The sequence below is a fragment of the Myiozetetes cayanensis genome, unplaced genomic scaffold, assembly GCF_022539395.1.
Source record: "Myiozetetes cayanensis isolate MyiCay16 unplaced genomic scaffold, myiCay2020 scf12, whole genome shotgun sequence".
NCBI classification, from domain to species: Eukaryota; Metazoa; Chordata; class Aves; order Passeriformes; family Tyrannidae; genus Myiozetetes; species Myiozetetes cayanensis.
Window position 1 is genome coordinate 23,941,202 of NW_026086826.1, and position 19,440 is coordinate 23,960,641.

Sequence of the window (19,440 nt, forward strand, 5' to 3'; positions counted from 1 at the left end):
GACAGTGTTTGATGGGGGGCTGTAGCAGCAGAGACCAGCCCAAAGCTGCAAAACCCCGTACATGGTCCATGCCCCACTGGCAGATCTGCCACAAAGCTCCAGAAACAGAGCTGAAATAATTCACTGGGTTTGTAACCTCCTCCTTGGTGTGACTCAGGATCTCAGCGTGTCCCCTGAAAGGCGGCAGGATGAAGTCAGCAGAGGTGGCGTGCAACCCACCCACTGATTGCAGCCTGTCCGAGCTGTGAGTGACAGACAGCCCAGTCAGTCTGACGCAGGCGGCTCTCTGGGGAGGTAATGTGACTCTGCTTCCCGGGCAGGAGAATGGCAGCGTGATGCTGAAAGCCCAGGAAGGGGGTGTTTTTGCAGAGGGAATGAATAGCTGCGTTGGGAAGCTGGTGTTGGCCTCAAACGAAATGGGAAGATAGCTCTGCGCCTCAACACCTGCATGGATTAGATGGAATGTTAAATGAAGAATTTCAGTGCAACATCGAAGTTCTGATTTTAAGGTGAGAAGCACCAGGCCAGGTAGCCAGGAAGGGTCCCTGCACCAAGGGCTGTGCAGCACTTCTGGGAGCTGGTCTCTGAACTCCGTGGCAGAGGACAAGCCAGAGACTGCCGGTAGCATCTTTCCAGTAGGGAGAGGCTCATCGTGCCTTGAATTCCAGGTAGCTGTAAAGCCTGCAAAATTAAGATTTAGCACCTAGAAAAAAATGCACTTTGTGAAGCCTGGAGACTGAGCACTCTAGGCTTGCAGCTGGGCTTTTGAGGAGCAGACTCTGAATTCATCAGGGAGATGCCAATGCTCACAAGGAGAGGTGAGAGTCCATGATGAGCGCAGCTAATGTACTGTGAGAACAGACAACTTTGCTGCCTGCGTGAACACCAGTGTGCTGGAGGCTGCCTGTGGAATAAAGCAGATGAAACTTCAGAGCTTTATTTTCATGATCTGAAAGGCAAGCATGTCTTCCCTCTCCAGATGAGGACTGCTGGCCAGCCCTGCAAGCTTTGATGGCCCAGAAAAATGTCACATGTAAGGGTAGATGCAGTAGGAGCAGCAGGGAGGTGATGCTGTGAGATGCTGGTGATCACTTGAAGGACAGGCAGCAGGATGATGCACTCTGTAATTCAGCTGGGGAAAGCCCAGCTCAGAGAAAAGCCCTCTTCCCTGGGAGGGGAGAAAGGAAGAGGGGAGTCTGGGGGTGAGCAAGGAAGAGCTTGTACCCAATCTGCAGGGACAGGCCTTTGTGGGTCCCTGCATAGGGTGGATACCAGATGAGGGCATTTGATGGGTCCCTGCAGCATGAACACCCCTCTTCTGTGTGCACCTGAACCCTGTGCAAGCTGCCTCTCTGCTCTGAGGTTTCTGCCCAGTTTTCTCCTTGGAGAGTGCTGCAGCTAACAAGTCTCGAAGGAAAGCAACAGCTCATGTTCCCTGATCTTGCCGGGTCCTTTGCAAATCCTCAGGGGCAGGCTGGGATAGCAGATTGTGCAGTGAATACTGCTGGCTGTTGCAGGGCCAGAGGGGTTTTTCTGTTGGCTGGCAGGTGGGAGCATGGACAGGAGCTCTTTGCTGGTGCTGCAGCATCAGGAATTCCTTGGGGAGCTCAGCCAGCTGCAGCAGCTCCAGATCCTCCAGACTAGAAGGTCTTTCAGTGCCTTTGCTCAGGGACAGAGGACAGATCTTTCAGGAACACCTAAATATCTCAGGAGCCTGTGTGCCCTTGGCAGCCCTCGTGATGCTCCCAGTCTTACGACCACAGCACCAGTGACAGGCGGGACCAGGGCAGGCTCCAAATCCTGCCATCCCTCCTTCCCCTCCAGAGAAAGGTAAGGCAGTGGGCACTGTGGCTGCAGCAACTCTGTCAGGCTGTGAGATGGCAGGGACCTGTCTCTCTGCATTTCGCTTCATCAGCACGACCGACATCCTCCAAGTGTTTTCCAACACCTCTCCAGCTCTGGCACTTAGTTTCCTGTGAAAGAAACAATCCTCCTGCTCAGGATGACTCTCATAGTAGACCAGCTGGATTGTGCCATGCTGACAAAACTATGCAGAGCCCTGATGTGAAACACTGGAGATCATCAACCTATCTTCCCAAGTAAAATGAACTACAAAGAGCTCCCAAATATGTTTTAGCTCCTTGCCAGCTTCAGCAGAGGAGACCAACCTTAGCCTGGGAGACTGGGGGACTGTTTATCAGCCCGCCAACTGATCCTGTCTCTCTTCATCATAGTTCAGGGAGAAAACACAGCATCCAGACTGCTCCAGTGGCCCAGAACTGCCTCAAGAACACAGCCCACAGGTGGTAAATAGGACGCAGTGCTTCTTTGTGCACAGAAGTACTCCCTTTCTGAGGAATTCTGACGTGGTTGCTGTAAGAGGAAATGCAGTGTTTTGTTTGATAGTTCACCAAGAAGACATGCATGTCCGGGAAATCCACACCCTTTCCTAATGCCTCCAGTTGGACCCTTTTAACCCATGATGTTGAGCTAGCCCTGTGCCATCCTTTGCTTCCTTCTCCTTGCCTGCTTCCAGTGAGGAAGAGAAAGACTATTTGGGCTGGATTCTGTGTTTCCACTGCCTGCCTTTCCCTGACTTTACAGAAACATGAGCCCCTGAAAAACCCAGGAGACTGAAGAGTGTAATTAAGGAAAGGAGGAGCTCCAGATGACATTGGCACTAGAGAATGGTGCTTTTGCCTCCCTCTTGGTGCTTATTTATTGCATCACTCTCTTGCCGGGGACATGAGTCACATTGGGTCTGGTGATGGATGAAATTAGCTCCAACGTGAAACAAAAAATAAAAAGCCATTCACCAAAAAGACAGCTGCACAGGCAGGGGGCTCATGGCAATGATCCTCTCTGCCTTTTTCTGCTCCTGTGCTTTTTGCAAGCAGCTCCCTTTTAATTAGATGGGGCGCAGTTCTAAGTCAACTTATAAATGATATTATCAAACTAATAGAATATGACCATATCCTGGCTTTTATTGGTCTGGGAGTTGCTGCTGGCTGCCATGGGAACTGTGTTTTTCACATAACTCCTCAGCTCTGGCTTCTAGGCATCAAAAGGAGGGCAGGGAAGAGATGATGAACCTCTTCATGACCAAGATGTCCTTGACTTTGCAAAGAGCTGATGAGCAGTTCTCCTCAGGGACCGATTCACTGGAACTTTTTCATCCCTTCTTTCCTGACCAAGGCTGTTCTTCAGCATTGCTGTTCATCTCCTGGCCCACTTCTGCCCCCCACTCTCCTGCCCTCCTGGTCAATGATCACCTTGCTACATCTGGCTGGGGCAAAACCAAGAGTGACAGAGAGGGAAAGAAGAGAGAAAAGGGAGGATGCTCAAGCTGAGCCACGCAGGCTGTGTGTGAGTGTGGGATGGAGCCCCTGCTGGGTTGTCCCCAGGACCAAGGCTTGGTCTCACCTTGCTCTCCCCTTCTTCTAGGATTTTGGTTGCTCTAAAGAAAACCTACCTTGAGCAGAAGGGGTTTGTTCTAACAGGCTGAAAGTCTTTTTGTCTGCCTACCCTTCTTGATGTCCCTTTGTCCCCTTTGATGTGTCCGTGCTCTGTGAACGAAGGCACCGAGTGTGAAGTTCCAGGCCCAGCTGAGATCTCAAACCACCCCCTGCTGCACTGATTTTTTTGCACTGGACTAATTTATTAAATCAGAGTGATGTAGGACATGATCAGGAGCAATTAAAGGCTGTCAGATTAATTAGTGTCAATCAGCACAGTTTATGGGTATTTTCCGTGTCAATCAAACTTGATACTGTGTATTTATAAGATTGCTTTTGGATCTCAAAGCTAATGCTTTGCAGAGAGCTTTTCTTTTCTGAGATGCTTATTAACATAGTACAAGTCCTTCAGAAACCAGTTAAAGGACATATTTAATTGTCCTTTAGGCACTGGCAGTTACGGGCAGATCCTTTGCTAAATCCTTCTTGGTGCTACAGCACATTAAATGCCAGACTTGCTCCCATGCTCCTGAGAACTGTGCTGGATTGCATTCCACCCCTCCTGGGGCTGTCCTGCTCCTGGGCATGTGTCTGCAAAGGCTGGGGCTGAAGGAAATGGGTATGGCAAGCTGCTCGACCCAGGAAAGGAGGGATTAAATTGTTACCATGGCAAGGCTTAAGCAAGGCAAGGGCAGGATTTCTTCCAAGGACAGACTGGAAATCTGATATGGGCCATTGAGTGGTGTTCAGTGGGATGTCTGGGAAAAAGAGAAAGAAGCAGAAACCTGTTGTAAGCTTGATCCTGACAAAAGCAAATGGCCAGGCTATGCCCCTTGGAAAGGTTTGGTTTGGAAGCAAGGAGACCTGCTGCAGCCAGGGCATCCAAAGCACCTCTGCTGATGTCTCCACAAGGCTTCAGATTTCAGATGACTGTGGGCATTGCCAACCTTTCCAGCATCCCACATGAACCCATGGAAGAAGAGCAGTGCCAGCCAGCCATCAAAGCACATCCCTTCCCCGGCAAATCCATGTGCCCTGAACATTGTACTACTCTCGTTAATACAAAAAAATCGAGGAGTGTGTGTTTGGATGGCACAGGCACAGCTGCTATGAGCAAACACCACCTTTTAAATCCTGAGCCCTGTAGAACTTGTGTTCTTTTCACTTAATAGCACTACTTCTAAGAAAAATAAAGGAAGAATTCCATCAGGCACGGCCCCTGGAAAGTGCCTGATAGAGGTGTGAGGTAGAAGAGAGAGGAGCGTGCCAGGCAGAGCCAGCCAGGATGCTCAGAATTCCCAGCAGCCCAAAGCAGGGATGGCACAGGCTGCAGGGTACCACCAGACTGATGGCACTGCCTTCCCAGCAGAAAACACCTGGCCTGTTGACAGTGTTGTGTTGGCGACGTGTGAGACTCATGGGAGCACAGTGCCAGCTCCTCCCTGCACAGAGCTGGAGAAGGCTGAAACGCTGATCTCCCTCCCACTGACTCTTATAGTCCTACCTGGGTCTGAGAAAGACTGGTGTATTATTCAGCAGCCTCGTCAAATATTACAGTTCAGACAGCGAGTCCCTAAGTGGTCACCATTAAATTTATCTGCGTGATTGTCGGGGCTCATATTATTAAACTTTTGAGCTGTATAATTTTATCCTTTCTGAAAGGCTCACAGTCCTTTACCACAGCCTGTCAGGTGGGGATGCCTGAAGGACCATGGCAGGATTAACTCAGTGAGCTGGGAAGTTGAGTCATGCAATGTTTCCCAGCTCCAACAGGCAGGGAGTTGGGCTCTGTGCTGTGAATTGCCAGGAATGAGGAGAGGGCAGCCATTACATGGGATCAGAGAGATTTTTATGACACAATTATTTCTGTAGCACAAAATCATGTCTTAACATCATGGTGGAAGGTCCTTTTGCCCAGTTATTGCTTGAAGGCATACATTTTATCTAAGGAAATGCTTAACTGCTCCTCACTGGACAGTGGTCATGGGATATTAGGCACCAATAAAAGATGACTCTTAAAATACAGGCTGAACACCGTTTCCAGCGCAATCTGGCGGTTATGGCCACAGACCAGATTTACTTCGGTGCCGTTTTATTTTTTCCCTAATTTCCCATTTGGGCAAAGCATGTGGTACGTATGCCACAAGCACATCCCTTCTTCCCAGCCCCAGTGTTTGCCCTGTAGCTTTCCTGATGCAAAATGCCCCATCTCCAAGGGGGTCACTGCAGATAGAGCCACACATTTTATTCCTTGCTGACGTGGGAAGAGCATGGCCCTGACAGAGAAGATGAGGCTGCATGATGCTCACCAAGAGCATGGAGATGCCAGTTGCTCTGAGGAAATGGATGCTGGAGGAAGCATTAATATTCCAGGCCACTATGTCTCCCTGCCATCTGTTGTACCAAAAAAAGGATGCAGAAATATACTTCAAAATCCCCTGCAAGGGAGAAATCTTTGGATGTTATTTCTACAGCAAGCTGTTCGAGACTTGCCAAAACATCTTTCTCCCTTCCAAACAAACCATTTTCCAGAGCTGTCCTGCCTTGAGGAGGTGGGTTTGGTAGCTGTGAGGCACATAGGATTGTGATTTTATGTGCTGGAGGTGCATGGTGTGCTCCAGCACACCTAGCCCAGCTTATTGCTGCAGAGAAGGATGAGACGGAAACCGCGCGCTCTCCAAAGCTGTGAGACGGGATGAGGCAGGGATCTGCAAGCTGGCAGTCCTTGTGGAGCAGTTTGCTCCTGAGCAGGCAGCAACATTTAAAGTTTTGTCATTTCCTGAGATGTCTGATGAAAAAGATGTTCCCCAAATCACCTGCAGAGTGCTGGAGGTCCCTGTGCTGCCCTTTCTCCTGCTAAAAGCTCTTCCACCAAGGAGCCATCTCCTCCAAATGCGGATGTCCTCTTGCCAGAAGGAGATCAGGAGGAAACTGTTATGAGGATTTCCCCTTTATTTGGCATTTGGGACTCTCCCAGTATAACAAGCTTTCTGACTATGGCCCATTCTCCCGTCTCCTACTATGTGCAGGTAAAGATTTATGCAATTCCAGGTGCCAGCCTCACTGAAGAGATTAATGAGAGATAATGTCTTACAAAGAGGTTTATTGAGTTCTCTGAGTTCATTCACCAGCTGTGAAGTGAAACATCTGAAAACAGTTTTTGAATACTAAGTTCTCCCTGGCAACAGTAAAGAAAAAGGAAACAGTACCTTTTTTTGCCCAAGGTATTTATTCTGCTGGACAGAGCAGGCTTCATGTGCAGAGCCTGCTGGGTTATTAAATGCCTGCTGGCATGGCCCACCTGGGGTGCAGGAGAATGTGCCTGGTGGCAGTGCAAGGTCCTGTGGGCGATGGCTTGCTATTTCAAGGCAGATTTGAAGAAGCAGGGGAGCCCTGGGGAGCAAGGCAAGAGTGATCACTCACCTATAGCAACACACTAGGAAATGGATTTGTGGCTACAGCACCCTGGAGACCTTGCTTCTGCCGGGCCTTATGGCATGAACTGTTGATTTGGTGAGGCAATATCTCTTCTGCCTCATTATGCTTCAAGGGTGGAGAAGGAAGGTCCTTCCTTGGACCTCAGCCTGCGCCAGGCACCTCATTACATGGGTCTTGTTGACTTGGTTCTTGGGACACAAGGAAGCTTCTTGCTCCTTCCCTCTGCCCTACCCAAAAGCCAAGTAGGTGCCCAGTGCTGCCTCCTGCACCTGCATGCTGAGCTGGTGCAGAGAGGCCAGAGCCCTCACTCTCACTGGCACCACCCAGCAAAACACCATGTAGCCACACAAACAGAGAGCCTGCTGGCTTGCTGCAGCTGGTTTTCTTCCTCAGTGCATGGGTTCTTTGAACAGAAGGCACCCTCGCTTGTGTTGGAGGAAATGGGTTGCAATCAGTAAAATGTCTTTTAAGAAAAATCTTCCCCCTTCAGCAGCTGAGCAGGTGGCTGCACAGGGGCCTCTGGGGTGCATCTCTGTATGCAAAAACAGATGCCATGAGGCAATAATTATGCTCCTCTCTCATCTCAGGTGCATTTCTACTCTGCCAATGGATCATTCTACTAATTTTCATCTCTGTTGCACTTAGTGTGCCATGCCCATAATGCGTTTCTGTTTTTGCACAGACATTGGGGTACATTAGCTGGGAAGAGTCAAGTGGGAAACCCACAGCTGTAAGGATGGATTTCAGCAGATTATTTACCATTTCCCATGTTACAGCAAGTCCCCAGTGAGACAGGTGGGCTTTTCCTCTGGATACACCACTGGGAAGGACCTGGGCATTTTCATCACTTATTTATTTATTTACACTTTGACATCCCTTCCATACTATGTGCAGCAGTTTTCCTTCAAAATCGCCCTCCTGACAGCATCCCAGCAAGAGGACTGCTGCTTCTTCACATCCTGATGAAGAACTTGCCAGAAATTTTTTTGCAAATGCCTTTTGCTGTAACATCAGGGGAGCTCACATAAAAACTATCTACAGTACTCGCTCTTTCCTGTGACTGGTCTATGTCTTCCAGCAGCTATAAAAGAGGGCAATCAATACACCTTGCCAGGGTTTTTTTAGTGCTTCTTGAGCCATTATGGTCATAATGCTTCTTCAGGCTGCAGTGTCAATACACTTGAGACATGAACATGTCAAAACCACATAAAATCTTTATTAAGGTGAAGTTAAATGAGCAAGCCCAAATCAGCAACTTAAATGGATATTATCCTTCAAGGATGCCAGACCTAAAAACCAGATACAGCTGAAAAATCCAGGGCATTCAAAGTTAGGATTGTAATTGATGAGAAACTTTAACTTTTGCCAGAGATCCTGGGCAGGAGGAATTTAGGAGGATGGGAATTGCTGTCAGGGTGCTCTGGACACTTGCCCTTTGTTTTCTATTGCAGCATTTGCCTGAACTAAAAAAGTGCAGCAAATCTGGAGCAGGCAGGAGGAAAGCAGTTACTGTTCAGTCTCTCTCTGCTCAACAAATAAACCCAGACTAAACAAAAGATACAAAAATTATTTATTTATATGCGGTTTGAGGTGACAGTGCATGGAGCTGCACCGGGTGGCACCAGGATGCACAGCATCCTGCAGGGAGAGCATATGGGTTTCACTAGGGGCAATGGAGAGCCTCTACACCCTGCCCAGTGAAACACAGCCTGACAGCCTCCATCCCTTCAGCGTGGTGCTCCTGCAGCTGGGCTGTGCACACAGGCACACAGTGCGCTTGAGGGGGGAAGCAGAGCAGTGCAGGTTAGGAGGTAAAGGATCCCCCTGCTCCACTGCCCATGGGACAGCACTTCCCTCTGCCTTGCTGTGGTTTCCTGTAGCCAAGGCAGCCTCTGCCTCCCACTCTTTCCTGGGGCTTCTTTAGGAGGTGATGCTCTCCGGTACCCGCAGAGAGTGTTTGTCTGGGGCAGGGGCTCTAACTGCTTCCCTAACTGCTTCCCTAACTGCTTCCCTAATTGCTTCCCTAACTACTCCTCTAACTGCTCCTCTAACTGCTCCCCTGGCACCCATGAGCAGCAGCTGTGCCTAGGGTCTTCAGTGGAGCCTGGGCTCTGGGAAGTTCCAGGGTGGGAGTGATAATTAAACTTCAGGAAACAGAAGCAGATGTTGGGCTGGGAGAGCAGCCTGGCCCCGAGGCACCCTGCTCTTGACGTGTGGTTTGCAAAGTCTTACCCTGCAAAGAGCCTTGCAGGGCCATCCTTGTATTGCATCTCCCCGGTTCGTGTATTTCTTCTCCAAAACTCTCCCACACACTTTCGAGCCCTGCAAAGTCACCAGTGCCAGGCCATGTGGGGAATCTGGCTGCAGGACTGTAGGGTGCTTTTGGCTCAGTGCCTGCCACCCTCCTCCAGTCTTGGACGGGGCTGCAGCATCAGATATTTTCACCTGCCAAAAGCAGACTTTCAGAGGACAAAGCAGGACATGTGAGAGCTGCCAGGACCTCGGGAAAGAAAAGCTACAGTTCGAGCCTGACTTGGCACCCTCGGCTTGTGGAGCAGACCATCACATAGGTCAGTGCAGCAGCAAGAGGCTTGGGCTGCTGCAGGCTGGATGTGAGCTCCCAGGAGGATAAAATAACTTGTTATTTAGCCCGAGGCAGTGAGGAGGTAATGCAGATACCATGAGGCTGTCGGGACACAAGAGCTGGGTCCAGGCTCTTCTCACATATGGTGTCAGGCTTGCAGCAGTACAAGCCCATTGCTGCCTCTTTGTCCAAATGTTTGACAGGGGGACAGGACCCAGACCGATTTGTCTGGGCTTGATGTGTCACAACAGCCTGCATGGCTTGCTTTGCTCCACTTACATGTGAGCTCCTGTTTTGCAATGCCACAATGGTTGGGACGTGAATGGGTACGGTGCAGCCCATTGCTGCTGCCCAGGGATCGTCTGTGGCTGTGCAGGACTGAGAAAATTTGCTGACCTTTGAGAGCAGTCCGACAGGAAGGCTCAGAGAGGCTTGAGTTTTGAATCTCCAGAGGGTGCCACTGCTTGGTGTGCCCTGCAAGCTACGGGGTGGACCTGGCTCCTTCAGGGGTTGTCACTTGGCTTGGAAGGAGGTGTAGCTTCAGCACTACCCAGTGACTCAGGACAAGGTAGGACAGCACCATTTGGGCCCCCAAAGCACCGCTGGCCTCCCCTCACCAAGGGCTCCCTTGTGCCCTCGGGCTGTTTTCGAATGGCAGCAAGGGGTGCTGCCCCCTTGGATTTTCTGCTTGAGGGCTGAGAATTTGCATCCCTTCTGCATTATTATTTTTCTGCTTTTGCTTCAGCAGGTGGGATTCTATAGCTTGGCAGGAGGATTTTGCTTTTCACAAAGGAGCTCCTTTGCCAACACACCTTCTCAGTGGAAAGCTGAAAAATTGCTTGGTTCCAGCCTATTTAGTTTTAATTGTTTCCTTTAGTTCTCATTGCCCATGGCAAAATATCACCTTCCCCTAACAACCAGCCAGGCTGGAAGCCAGTCACCCTGCCCAGCCACCGTGCCATCCCTCCTGCTGGTACCTCAGCTTCCAGAGGTCTTTTCTCTGCTGGCAGGGGTGGATTTCAGGGAGGAGGCATCACCCTCAGCAAACACCGGGCAGGGAACAGGGAACTGCTGCCACTGCTGTGCTCTCTCCATGTCTCCGAGGTCTTTTCTGGCTGCTCTGACTCTCCCCCCTGCTCACAGGCAATTTCCATGCTGTCTTTCCCAGCTAGCTCACCTCTCTCCTGCTTCCCATCCTTCCTCCAGCAGCTGCTGTGGAGGGGCCAGCTTGTAACTTTTCCTTCCAAGATGGCTTTGAAAAGAAACTGTTGTGTTGCTGAGTAAGAAAATGATGCACAGAGCCCCTGGGGATGCTGAACAGCAGAAGATGAGAAAAGCCTCTTCTCCCTCCCCTCACCACAGAGCTCCTGGTCTTTGAGCACCCCTGAGCTCAGGTGCCTTTATGGGAACGATGCCATGCACCACATCCCAGGTGAGCATCGCCTCCAGGACCTCTGCTCCCGCTCCTGCTTCTAGTGCAGCCCTTCCCCAGGGACACCCCTCTCCACAAGGACAGCAACCCCATGTCAGCAACGGAAAGCAGGGTCTTGCAACCTCAGGGAAAAAACCTTGAGGGGACTCCTAAGCCTTCCTGGAGGTTACGGCACGAGGAGGATAAAGCACTATTCCCTTTCCACTCAGGCTCCACTCAGGGGGCACAGTCACACATCCCCCCAAGCAACCTTAGCAATAGATCAGGCTCAAGGAATAATATACTGGAATACATTATTATAATATATAATAGCATATTATCCCAATGTGATTGGAATGTATTATAATAATATATAATACTATATTATTCCAATATAAGGCATGGATGCAGAGCTAGCTATCAGGGGGAGCCAGAACAAAAACACACACAGCGACCTGTCACAGTAACCCCCCAGATAACTGATTTTATCCTCAGGATAAAATACCGCTGTATCAGGGTGCAGCCTGGCGCTGGGTGCTGCCTGAGCTGGCACATCCCAGCCAAGGGCTGCACAGCACCATGCCAGAGATTTTACTGAAGGTTTTCCTCTGCTCAGTTCTGGGGAAGAGCTATAAAACAAAAGCTTATAAATTAATGACCTAAAGAGCAGCAGAATGCTATTAGATACTGGGGAGTTAATTGCACTGATGCTAATCGCATGTATTTTAATGGAATCAGTAGAGATGTAATATGTAATTCCATAGGTATTCCAGAATAATTTAGCAATTTAATTAATTTCTGCTAATATCTTTTAAATCACCTGCCCTCTTCCTCTTGTGTTCTCTGAGGAAAAGGGGAAAGAAACTTTTCCAGTTGGCTAAATCTATTGCAATCTCACTATTATTGGCAAAGATACAATTTTATTTCTCAATGGATTTATTACCATAGAGTCATCCCTGGGTGACAGGGTGGCCAAGCAGGACTGTGATAGTCTGGTCCTAAATTTGGAAGTCTGGATAAGGGCTGGTTGAAGTGTCTTGGACAGATCACGATGGGCTGAAAAGATGGAAACAGAAATGATTTGTGGATTTAGGTCAAACTCAATGAGCAGAGTCAAGAGAAAATATGGAAGAGAAATGTAAACAGCACCAGGCATTTTATTCCATCTCCTCAATATGAAATGTTTGGTTTAGAAAAAGCAAAAATATCCCGCTTCAGCATGTTTGAGATGCAGGTTTTCTGCTTGTCTCTTTGTGCCACCCCCCGGGCTCAGGCAACTGCGAGGCGCCCAGTCCCAGGGCAGCATTTCAGCTGGAAAAATTATTTATTTCCTTCTTGCATCCACTGCTCTATGACTTCAGGGCACAGCACCTTGTGACAGCACTTGGTGGTCCGGGGGAGGCGGACAGAGGAGAAGACAAGCGATTTGGGTTGCATGGGAGCCGCCCCCATCCCTCCCCACACTGGCAGGAAAGAGACCACCAGAAACCATTGCTCTCATGGGGCTTTTATTATCTGTCTGGCCCTCACCTCCCACCCTGCTGCTCATGGCCGGCTGAGCCCGTCAGCACCACCCATGCCAGCAGGGGAGACCCCAGCTCGGCCATCCCCAGTCCCAGCCACCTGCTCAGGGCACCACATCCTTCCAGGCTCTTTTCTGGGGATTTTTTTTTTTTTTCCAAATATTTATTTTAAAAATATAGTAGCTGTGGAAAGCAGCCCTCTTTAAAAACACTCAGTGCCCGAGTGAAATGCATCATCACCATCCTTATTACTAAGCCCTCCCGGGTGCCCGTTCCTGCCGGCAGCAGTGCTGGGGGTCCGGAGCATCTGCACCGGCTGCTGCAGGCAGGGAGGCTCACGATGGCAGGGAGACAGAGAGGGACCCTTCTAAAAATAGAAACATTGTGCTGAGTTGTTCAGAGTCAATGAAATACATAAAACACCAGCATTGGATTAGCTTCAGCTTGTCAAATATTGCTCCCATCAGAGTTGGCGTAGTGCGCTGGTGGAGGCACGGTCCCTCTCGTCCCAGGGCAGGAGAGCCATGCCAGCCTCCCGCCCTGCTCCCCACTGCAGGGCTTCCTGCTCTTGCCCACCACAAGGACACTGGCCCCCAGGGCAGCCCAGGAGCGCCCGAGGCCAATATAAATAGGAAACTGTAAACACAACCATTGGAGATAAGAGACAGCTACAATCACAGGGTTTACTGCTTCAAATGTCCCACCCTCCCCCCCACCCCCAACCCACACCCCTATGCCCCTGTCCCCACTCCATAAAAAGGACTCCAGTAACAAAATCTTCGATCCAGGCTTGGAGTAAAGGTGAGGTGCTCGGGGAGTAAAAAGGGACATTGCAACCTTAGCGGTCTTTGCTAGGGAGGGGAGATTGTGGCAGGAGGGAGAAAGAGGGTTAGCTGGTTCAGGTCCTTTGCAAGTACATTTGGTTTGTCTGGAGGACTCCTAGGGTTATACCTGAGATGAAGACGTCTAGAGGACACTCCACAGCTCAACTAAAACGCGGTTGGTGTTTCTGTGCCTAGAAGAGCCCTCCCTGCCGGGATTTGTCGGTCGCGCTTGTGCCAGGCAGCGAGGAAGCAGCATCCCTCCTCTGCTCAGCACGGGGCTATCTGAACCAAGGCTTGGCCGGGGGGTCCCTCATGTGTCGAGGATCTCGCTGGTGGGCGAGGGCTCGTGAGGGATGCCCTGCGCGCTGTGGATGGTCTGGTTGTGCGAGAGGGAGTTCTGCTGGAGCTCCAGGGCAATGGCATTCTGGGGAAACTCCTTCACCTGCCGCTTGTACTCCAGGAAAGTGCACGCCTTGGTGGCGATTGCGATGATGTTCTTGCCAATAAAGATAGTGGAGACCCTGCTGTCCTGGAACAAGATCATGTTGATGGCCCGGATGAAGATGGTGACGATGTTAATGGTGACCAGGCTGAGGACAGGGTAGAGCATCATTTTTTGCGGGGCAATGTGCTCCCCTTGCATGCTGATCTCACTGAGGGACACGCAAGGCAGGATCAGGAGGAGTATGTAGCAGTAGAAGAACATGAGTCCCTCTGCCCAGATGGGCAGGCCAGTCCTTTGTGGCTCCCACAGATTGGCCTGTATGTCCAAAATATCCAGTAGGTCGAGGGCCACCCAGAAGAGGCGGCCCCGCAAGTCCTCTTTCTTCCGAAAGGTCCGTATGTATTCCATGCTGTCCAAGGCCACCAGCACCAGGTAGAGCCCTGGCACACAGATGGAGAGCAGTAGGGTCAGGGCTTTCCTGGCCACTGTCTCCAGGTTCTTCTTGTCTGCTTTGTAATTCTGAAAGATGAAATACAGCTTGATCTCCAGCACAAAGATGTAGAGGAACCACAGGATCATGGCGTAGCCCCGCTTGGCTGTCTTCACCTCGGCCCCCACCCACACGGCCACGTAGCGCAGCACGATGAGGAAGCAGATGTCCCCCACCAGCACGATGATGCACACACCGATCTTGCGGGGCCCCTGGTTCTGCTCCACCAGGTAGGCGTCCATGAAGGCCATGCTGGTCATGATGACGATGGTGGTCAGACAGACGTGGCGCTTGTCAGGTGGCGGCAGCACCATGGTGAGACGAGCGGCCCTCCGTCCCTCCGCACCAGCACTAGGGGAGCGGTCCTGCCGGCGGCGCACCGAGGGACATCCACGGTGAGCCCAGGGACCGAGGGTCGCCGTGTCCCCCACCCCCACCCCAGGAAGAGGTGCCTGGAGCAGCAGTGGCTCTGCTGGCAGCCCCGGTCTCCCAGGGCTCTGGGCTGTCCCTGCAGGCCCTACCCCAGCTCTTCGCCCTTCGCTGGCTGTGCCCTGCAAGCACCGCGGCTCTGCCCCCAGCCCAGGGCTGGGTGAGCAGCCCAGCCCCAGGCACCCTCCGCCACCAGCAGCCAGGGCTCACGGACGTGCAGGCCCTCCTGAAGGAACGTCCCTCCTCTGTAGTGCGTCCCCCATCGCTGTCAGGCTCTCCAGCAATCCTATGGCACTAATATACTTCCAGGCTCTAAGCTCCAAATCCTGGTATAAATCCCTGGAAGCACAGTAGGTGAATGGGCAGCAGGCAGAGAGAAGCTCTCCTTCTTTCCAGCAAGACTCCACGTTCCTCCAGGGTCTTGGGGGGTCCCCCTGTGTCACAAGGAACCACCTTCACACCTATCCCCACAGGGCTGTGCTGGGCTCCTGCTGCTCTGAGCTGTACATGCATCCCTCCATCCCTGGAAAAGATAGAGAATGAGCGTTAGGGTCCCTGTGTGTGGGATGGGATGGTGAGGATCCCCCTCAGCTCCCAGCTCAACTTGGCATCATCCGGGCTCCCACCAAGTACTATCCCACCACAGGGGTATCCACCACTGTGCCCTGTGTGTGACGATGCAGAACAGCTTTTTATTGGCTATGAACACAGCACAGTGTGTCCTGCATGGAAACACAGTATGCTGTCCTTACACAGGCACTTTCTGTCCAAAACTCCTTGGCAAGCTCATGCCCTGGGTGCTCCTGCTGTCTCTGCAGGAGACACATGAAACCACAGTACCGGCAGAGACAGGCAGGCTCACAGCACCCCAGCTCCAGGTATCCCAGCCCAGCCATGTCTCAGCTGCAGTGCAGAGAGAGGCTCGAGTGTTCTGCGGAGGTCCCAGCCTGAGGACAGTTCTGCTAAATTATGGCCATGGTATTTTACTAGTTCCTGAGCCAGCTCACAGGGTGTGGGGCACATCCCTCCTCGAGTAAAGGTGAGGTTAGGGCTGGCACATGGGGGATGAAGCAAAGCTGTCCCAGTGGTGGCATGAGGTCCCAGAGGCTTTCTGGACTGGCTCACAGCCACAGCTCCTTTTCGCCATGCTGCACTTGCCTAATTAACTTGTTCATCTTTTCTGTGCATGAAACACACTCCCAGAAGTGAACAGATCCCAGTGCACTCAAGAGTGCTATCAAACTGCTTAAACGGAGATAGATCACAATCACAGCCAGAGACACCCATCACACGCCATGTGACAGCTAGTCCTGTGTGCACAGCAGCTCCCAGGAAGCGTGTGACCCCACAGACCCCCCTACAGAGCACCCCAACTCATCCTCTGGGGCCTGGCCCCTGTGGTCGTGTGCTCCCAGGGATCCTCATCTCTCACGCAACCTGCACCTTGCCAGTCCTCCGCACCACACCCACTGGTGGAAATGCTGCGTCTGCGAGCACTCCCTGCCCAGCCTACTGGTGTTAGGCTGAGTCTTGACCTGGATTTGGAGGGCTGCTAAGGTGCCAGCCTGAACCCTACACGTTCCCTGGGGCTTAGGAGCATCCCTTCTAACAGGAGGGGAACGAGGACCTGTTGAGAGCCCTGGGAGCTGCCAGAGACACTCAGTGGTGCTGCTCCTGCTTCCCACCACTAGCTTAGCAAGGACACTTGCAAACCTGAGCACTCTCATCTTTTAGGTGGAACTGAAGATAGAAGGGAAGAAGGCAAGCCCAAGGAGATGTAAGCCATTAAAAACCTGCCCTACTTTGCAGCTGCTTATGTTTATGGAGCCTCATTTAAATTAAAGCTGGATTCTCTCCTGCTTCAGGGAGAAAAAAAAGAACAAAGAAGAGAAAGTGGGAAGCCAGATGAGTCAGAGCCAGCCCTGCTGTGTGCCTGAGTAGGTGGACAGCAGGGAAGTGTGTACCTGTGCCCTTGTTCCCAAAGGATGTGGCAGAAGAGGATGCAGTGCTCAGTAAACGTCACAGCACAGGACTTAAAGATGCTGCCCCAACCAGGACCTTCATGCCCTACTCATGTCCAGCAGAGAAAACTGGTGTATTAAAATAATTTCTCAAGCAAGAATTGCTCAGAAAGAAGCCTCAAGTGATGTGGGAAGTCATGAATACTGCTACATGGTGCTTCCCAGGCAAGGCATTCCCTGCAGCCCCGCTCTCAGCAGCCCAGTTCTCTGCAATGTCTTGTAGCTGCTGTTTGGGGCTTCAGTTTGTTCTTTCTTGAGCTTTCGGATAAAAATATACAGCCATTGCTGTAACTGCTTTGAGACTCATGCCAAGTTTTACAGGGGATTTATAGCCAAGGATGGATAATTCCAGATAAATTAGGTCTTTCAGGAGGGAATGGTGGGTTTTTTCTTTCACCCTGCAAGTATTTATGCCTTCAAAAGACAGCAGTTATTTAAAGGGCAATGGGTTGCAGCACAGCACGGTAAGGTTAGGAAGCAGCTTGCTTGTAAATCCTGCCCTCTGCCCTGTGCGTTACTCGTGTGGTCTGGGAAGCTGGGGGAAGGCACAGCTCCCAGTCCAAGCTCTCCTCATGCCTACATGAAAGCAGGCTCAAAACCCCTTCCTGCCTCTCGGTGAATACCCAGGGCGCTGAATGCTGTTAATTCACGGTGTTCACAGCAGCAGCCAACACGTCTTTAACCACCGGTGGTGAGGAGATCAAATGGCAGATTCTTCCCTCGCGTCTGCTCCCGAACGATTCGCGGCAGCTTGGGATGGGTTTGATAAACGTGTCCATTTGTTGCCGTGACCTTTTGGAGCAGAGGAAGGGGATTGCAGGGCCGAGCTGAATCACAGGGCTCGAGCGCTGCTTCCTCTTGGGTTAAATCATACATTACCCAGGGTGAGCAATTCCCTTGCCTTTTGCAAATAGTTTCTAAGCGCTTGCTGTGGTGTAAGCTCTCCTCCTTATTTGCCAGCTGTGCAATAGCTGTTTCCCCCACCTCTTGCAGCCCCAGTGCTGTCTGGAAATATGTCTCTGCCCGTCCGTGGAGCAGACCTTGCCCATTTGATTGATGTGGGACCATCCTACCGAGGAGGGGGCATGTAAAACTCTCAGAGGACTATTAGAGAAAAGCAAGTAGTTTTGAAACAACCATCACTCCAGGAAATCCTGATTCGTAACTTTTAAATTACTGCATCTGACATTACATTCAGAAAGTGTTTGAAAACTGTGCTGGATAAACAAGACAATGAGCATAACAGACAGCCACAAAGAGCACATTTGAGGCAAATATTTGTTTAGACAAGTAATCACAAAACTTTCTTCCTGCAGAAATTCTTGTAAATAAAAGGCAGCTCACCTGAACATAACAAGCTTGGAATGTTATGCCAGTGAGCTAAACTGGCAGCTTCCTTTGGGATGGGATCTAACAGCCTATATATCCTGCTTGGTGCCAGTACTCCCACAGGCAAGTACTGCAGCGATGCTTCAGTCTTGGCAACCATGGGCCTCCTTACCAGGACAAAATTCAATCCCTAATTGCATATTCTCCTCTAATTCTACCCTACACAAACAGCTCCACTGCACTGGAGCAAGAAAATACCCTCAATAACACCCACAGCATCTTCGGACCAGCTGACGAAGCTCAGCCCAAGAGCAGCATCCAACCCCACCAGTGAAGACCAGCATCATGTCATGGGGATAGGCAGCATCATGTCCCCTCTCCATCCCTGGGGTGTGCTTGGGAATAACCCATTTCCCAGCCCAGCCTGCCCTTTCCCAGCTTCCCTGAAGGATGGGAGAGGCTTCAGTGGGAATGGGGGAGCTGTGATTTCCTGGAAAGATTCAGGGGTCCTGCAGATGGGTCCAAAAACAACTGAAGGGCAGGGTTTGCACTCTCATCTCTGCCCTGTTCCCTCTGGCACCGAGGGAAAGTGAGGAGCATCAGTGCAAGCCAGCCCCTCCCCTATTACTCTGGTGCCTCTGCTCTGGCTGAGGAATTATTTCTTGGTCTTGCACCAATTTTTCCAGCCTTCCCGGATGCTATAAAGCACCTGTGGTTACCCAAGGACGTGCAGTCACAGCCTTGCTTCACCACCAGCCCAGGCAGTTTGGAGGAAAACTGAACTGTGCCTTTTCCTGCAATGCCGGTGGCTCATTGCGGTGTGATTAATTACCACTAGCTCTGCCCTTATCGGCATCTGCAACTTGCAGACACCCATCCCAGTGCCCTCCTGCATCCTCTCCTGCCTCTGCTCTCTGTGCCCAGCACCACCAGGCACAGCACCAGGCACTGCACCCAAGAGCGGTGGGAGTGCAGGACATGCCGGCATCCCCACGCACCTCCACAAATCCCATCTCCCCTGCTGGGGAGCAAGGGGCCACAGACAAGCCTGGAGGGCTTGTGTAGCCATTGGCAAAACAGTCTCATTAATGCCAGCAGGCGCTTCCCAAACTCCAGGTCTACCTGGCAAATTAATTTAAATTATTAATGTAATTTGAATTCTGTCTATAAAAGAAAAAAAGGGAGGGGGAGAGTGAGACAGAAGTATACACAACACACTTCCCAGGTAGTTAGGAGCCGCACTGCTTAAGGCTTCATTTGCACTCTAATTGCTTTGATTTATTCCAGCTTTCCTGAGTGTAAATCCGAAGCTCCCCTTCACTCAGTCCTTCAGCCCCCTGGAGAGCTGCTGCTCCACCAAGCCCTTTTGCTGGTTGGCAGCACCCACCCTGCCGTGCCCTGTCCCCGGTGTGAGGCAGGAGGAGGACTTGCCGGGGACCAGGGGGCAGCTGCAGCAGGGCCACCAAGGCGATGGCATTGCTCTCTGACAGC

General features: G+C 51.2%; 1 protein-coding gene across 1 annotated transcript in view; it reads right to left on the reverse strand.

Annotated features, from left to right (window-relative positions):
* Window positions 1-8,089: 8,089 nt before the first annotated feature.
* LOC126635656 (transmembrane protein 121) overlaps window positions 8,090-19,440 on the reverse strand; it is a 39,907-nt gene continuing 28,556 nt past the window's right edge. The window contains exon 2 of the mRNA XM_050307077.1: window positions 8,090-15,122. Coding sequence (XP_050163034.1) covers window positions 13,546-14,484 — 939 coding nt within the window. The 5' untranslated portion in view covers window positions 14,485-15,122 and the 3' untranslated portion in view covers window positions 8,090-13,545. The remainder of the gene's footprint in view (window positions 15,123-19,440) is intronic.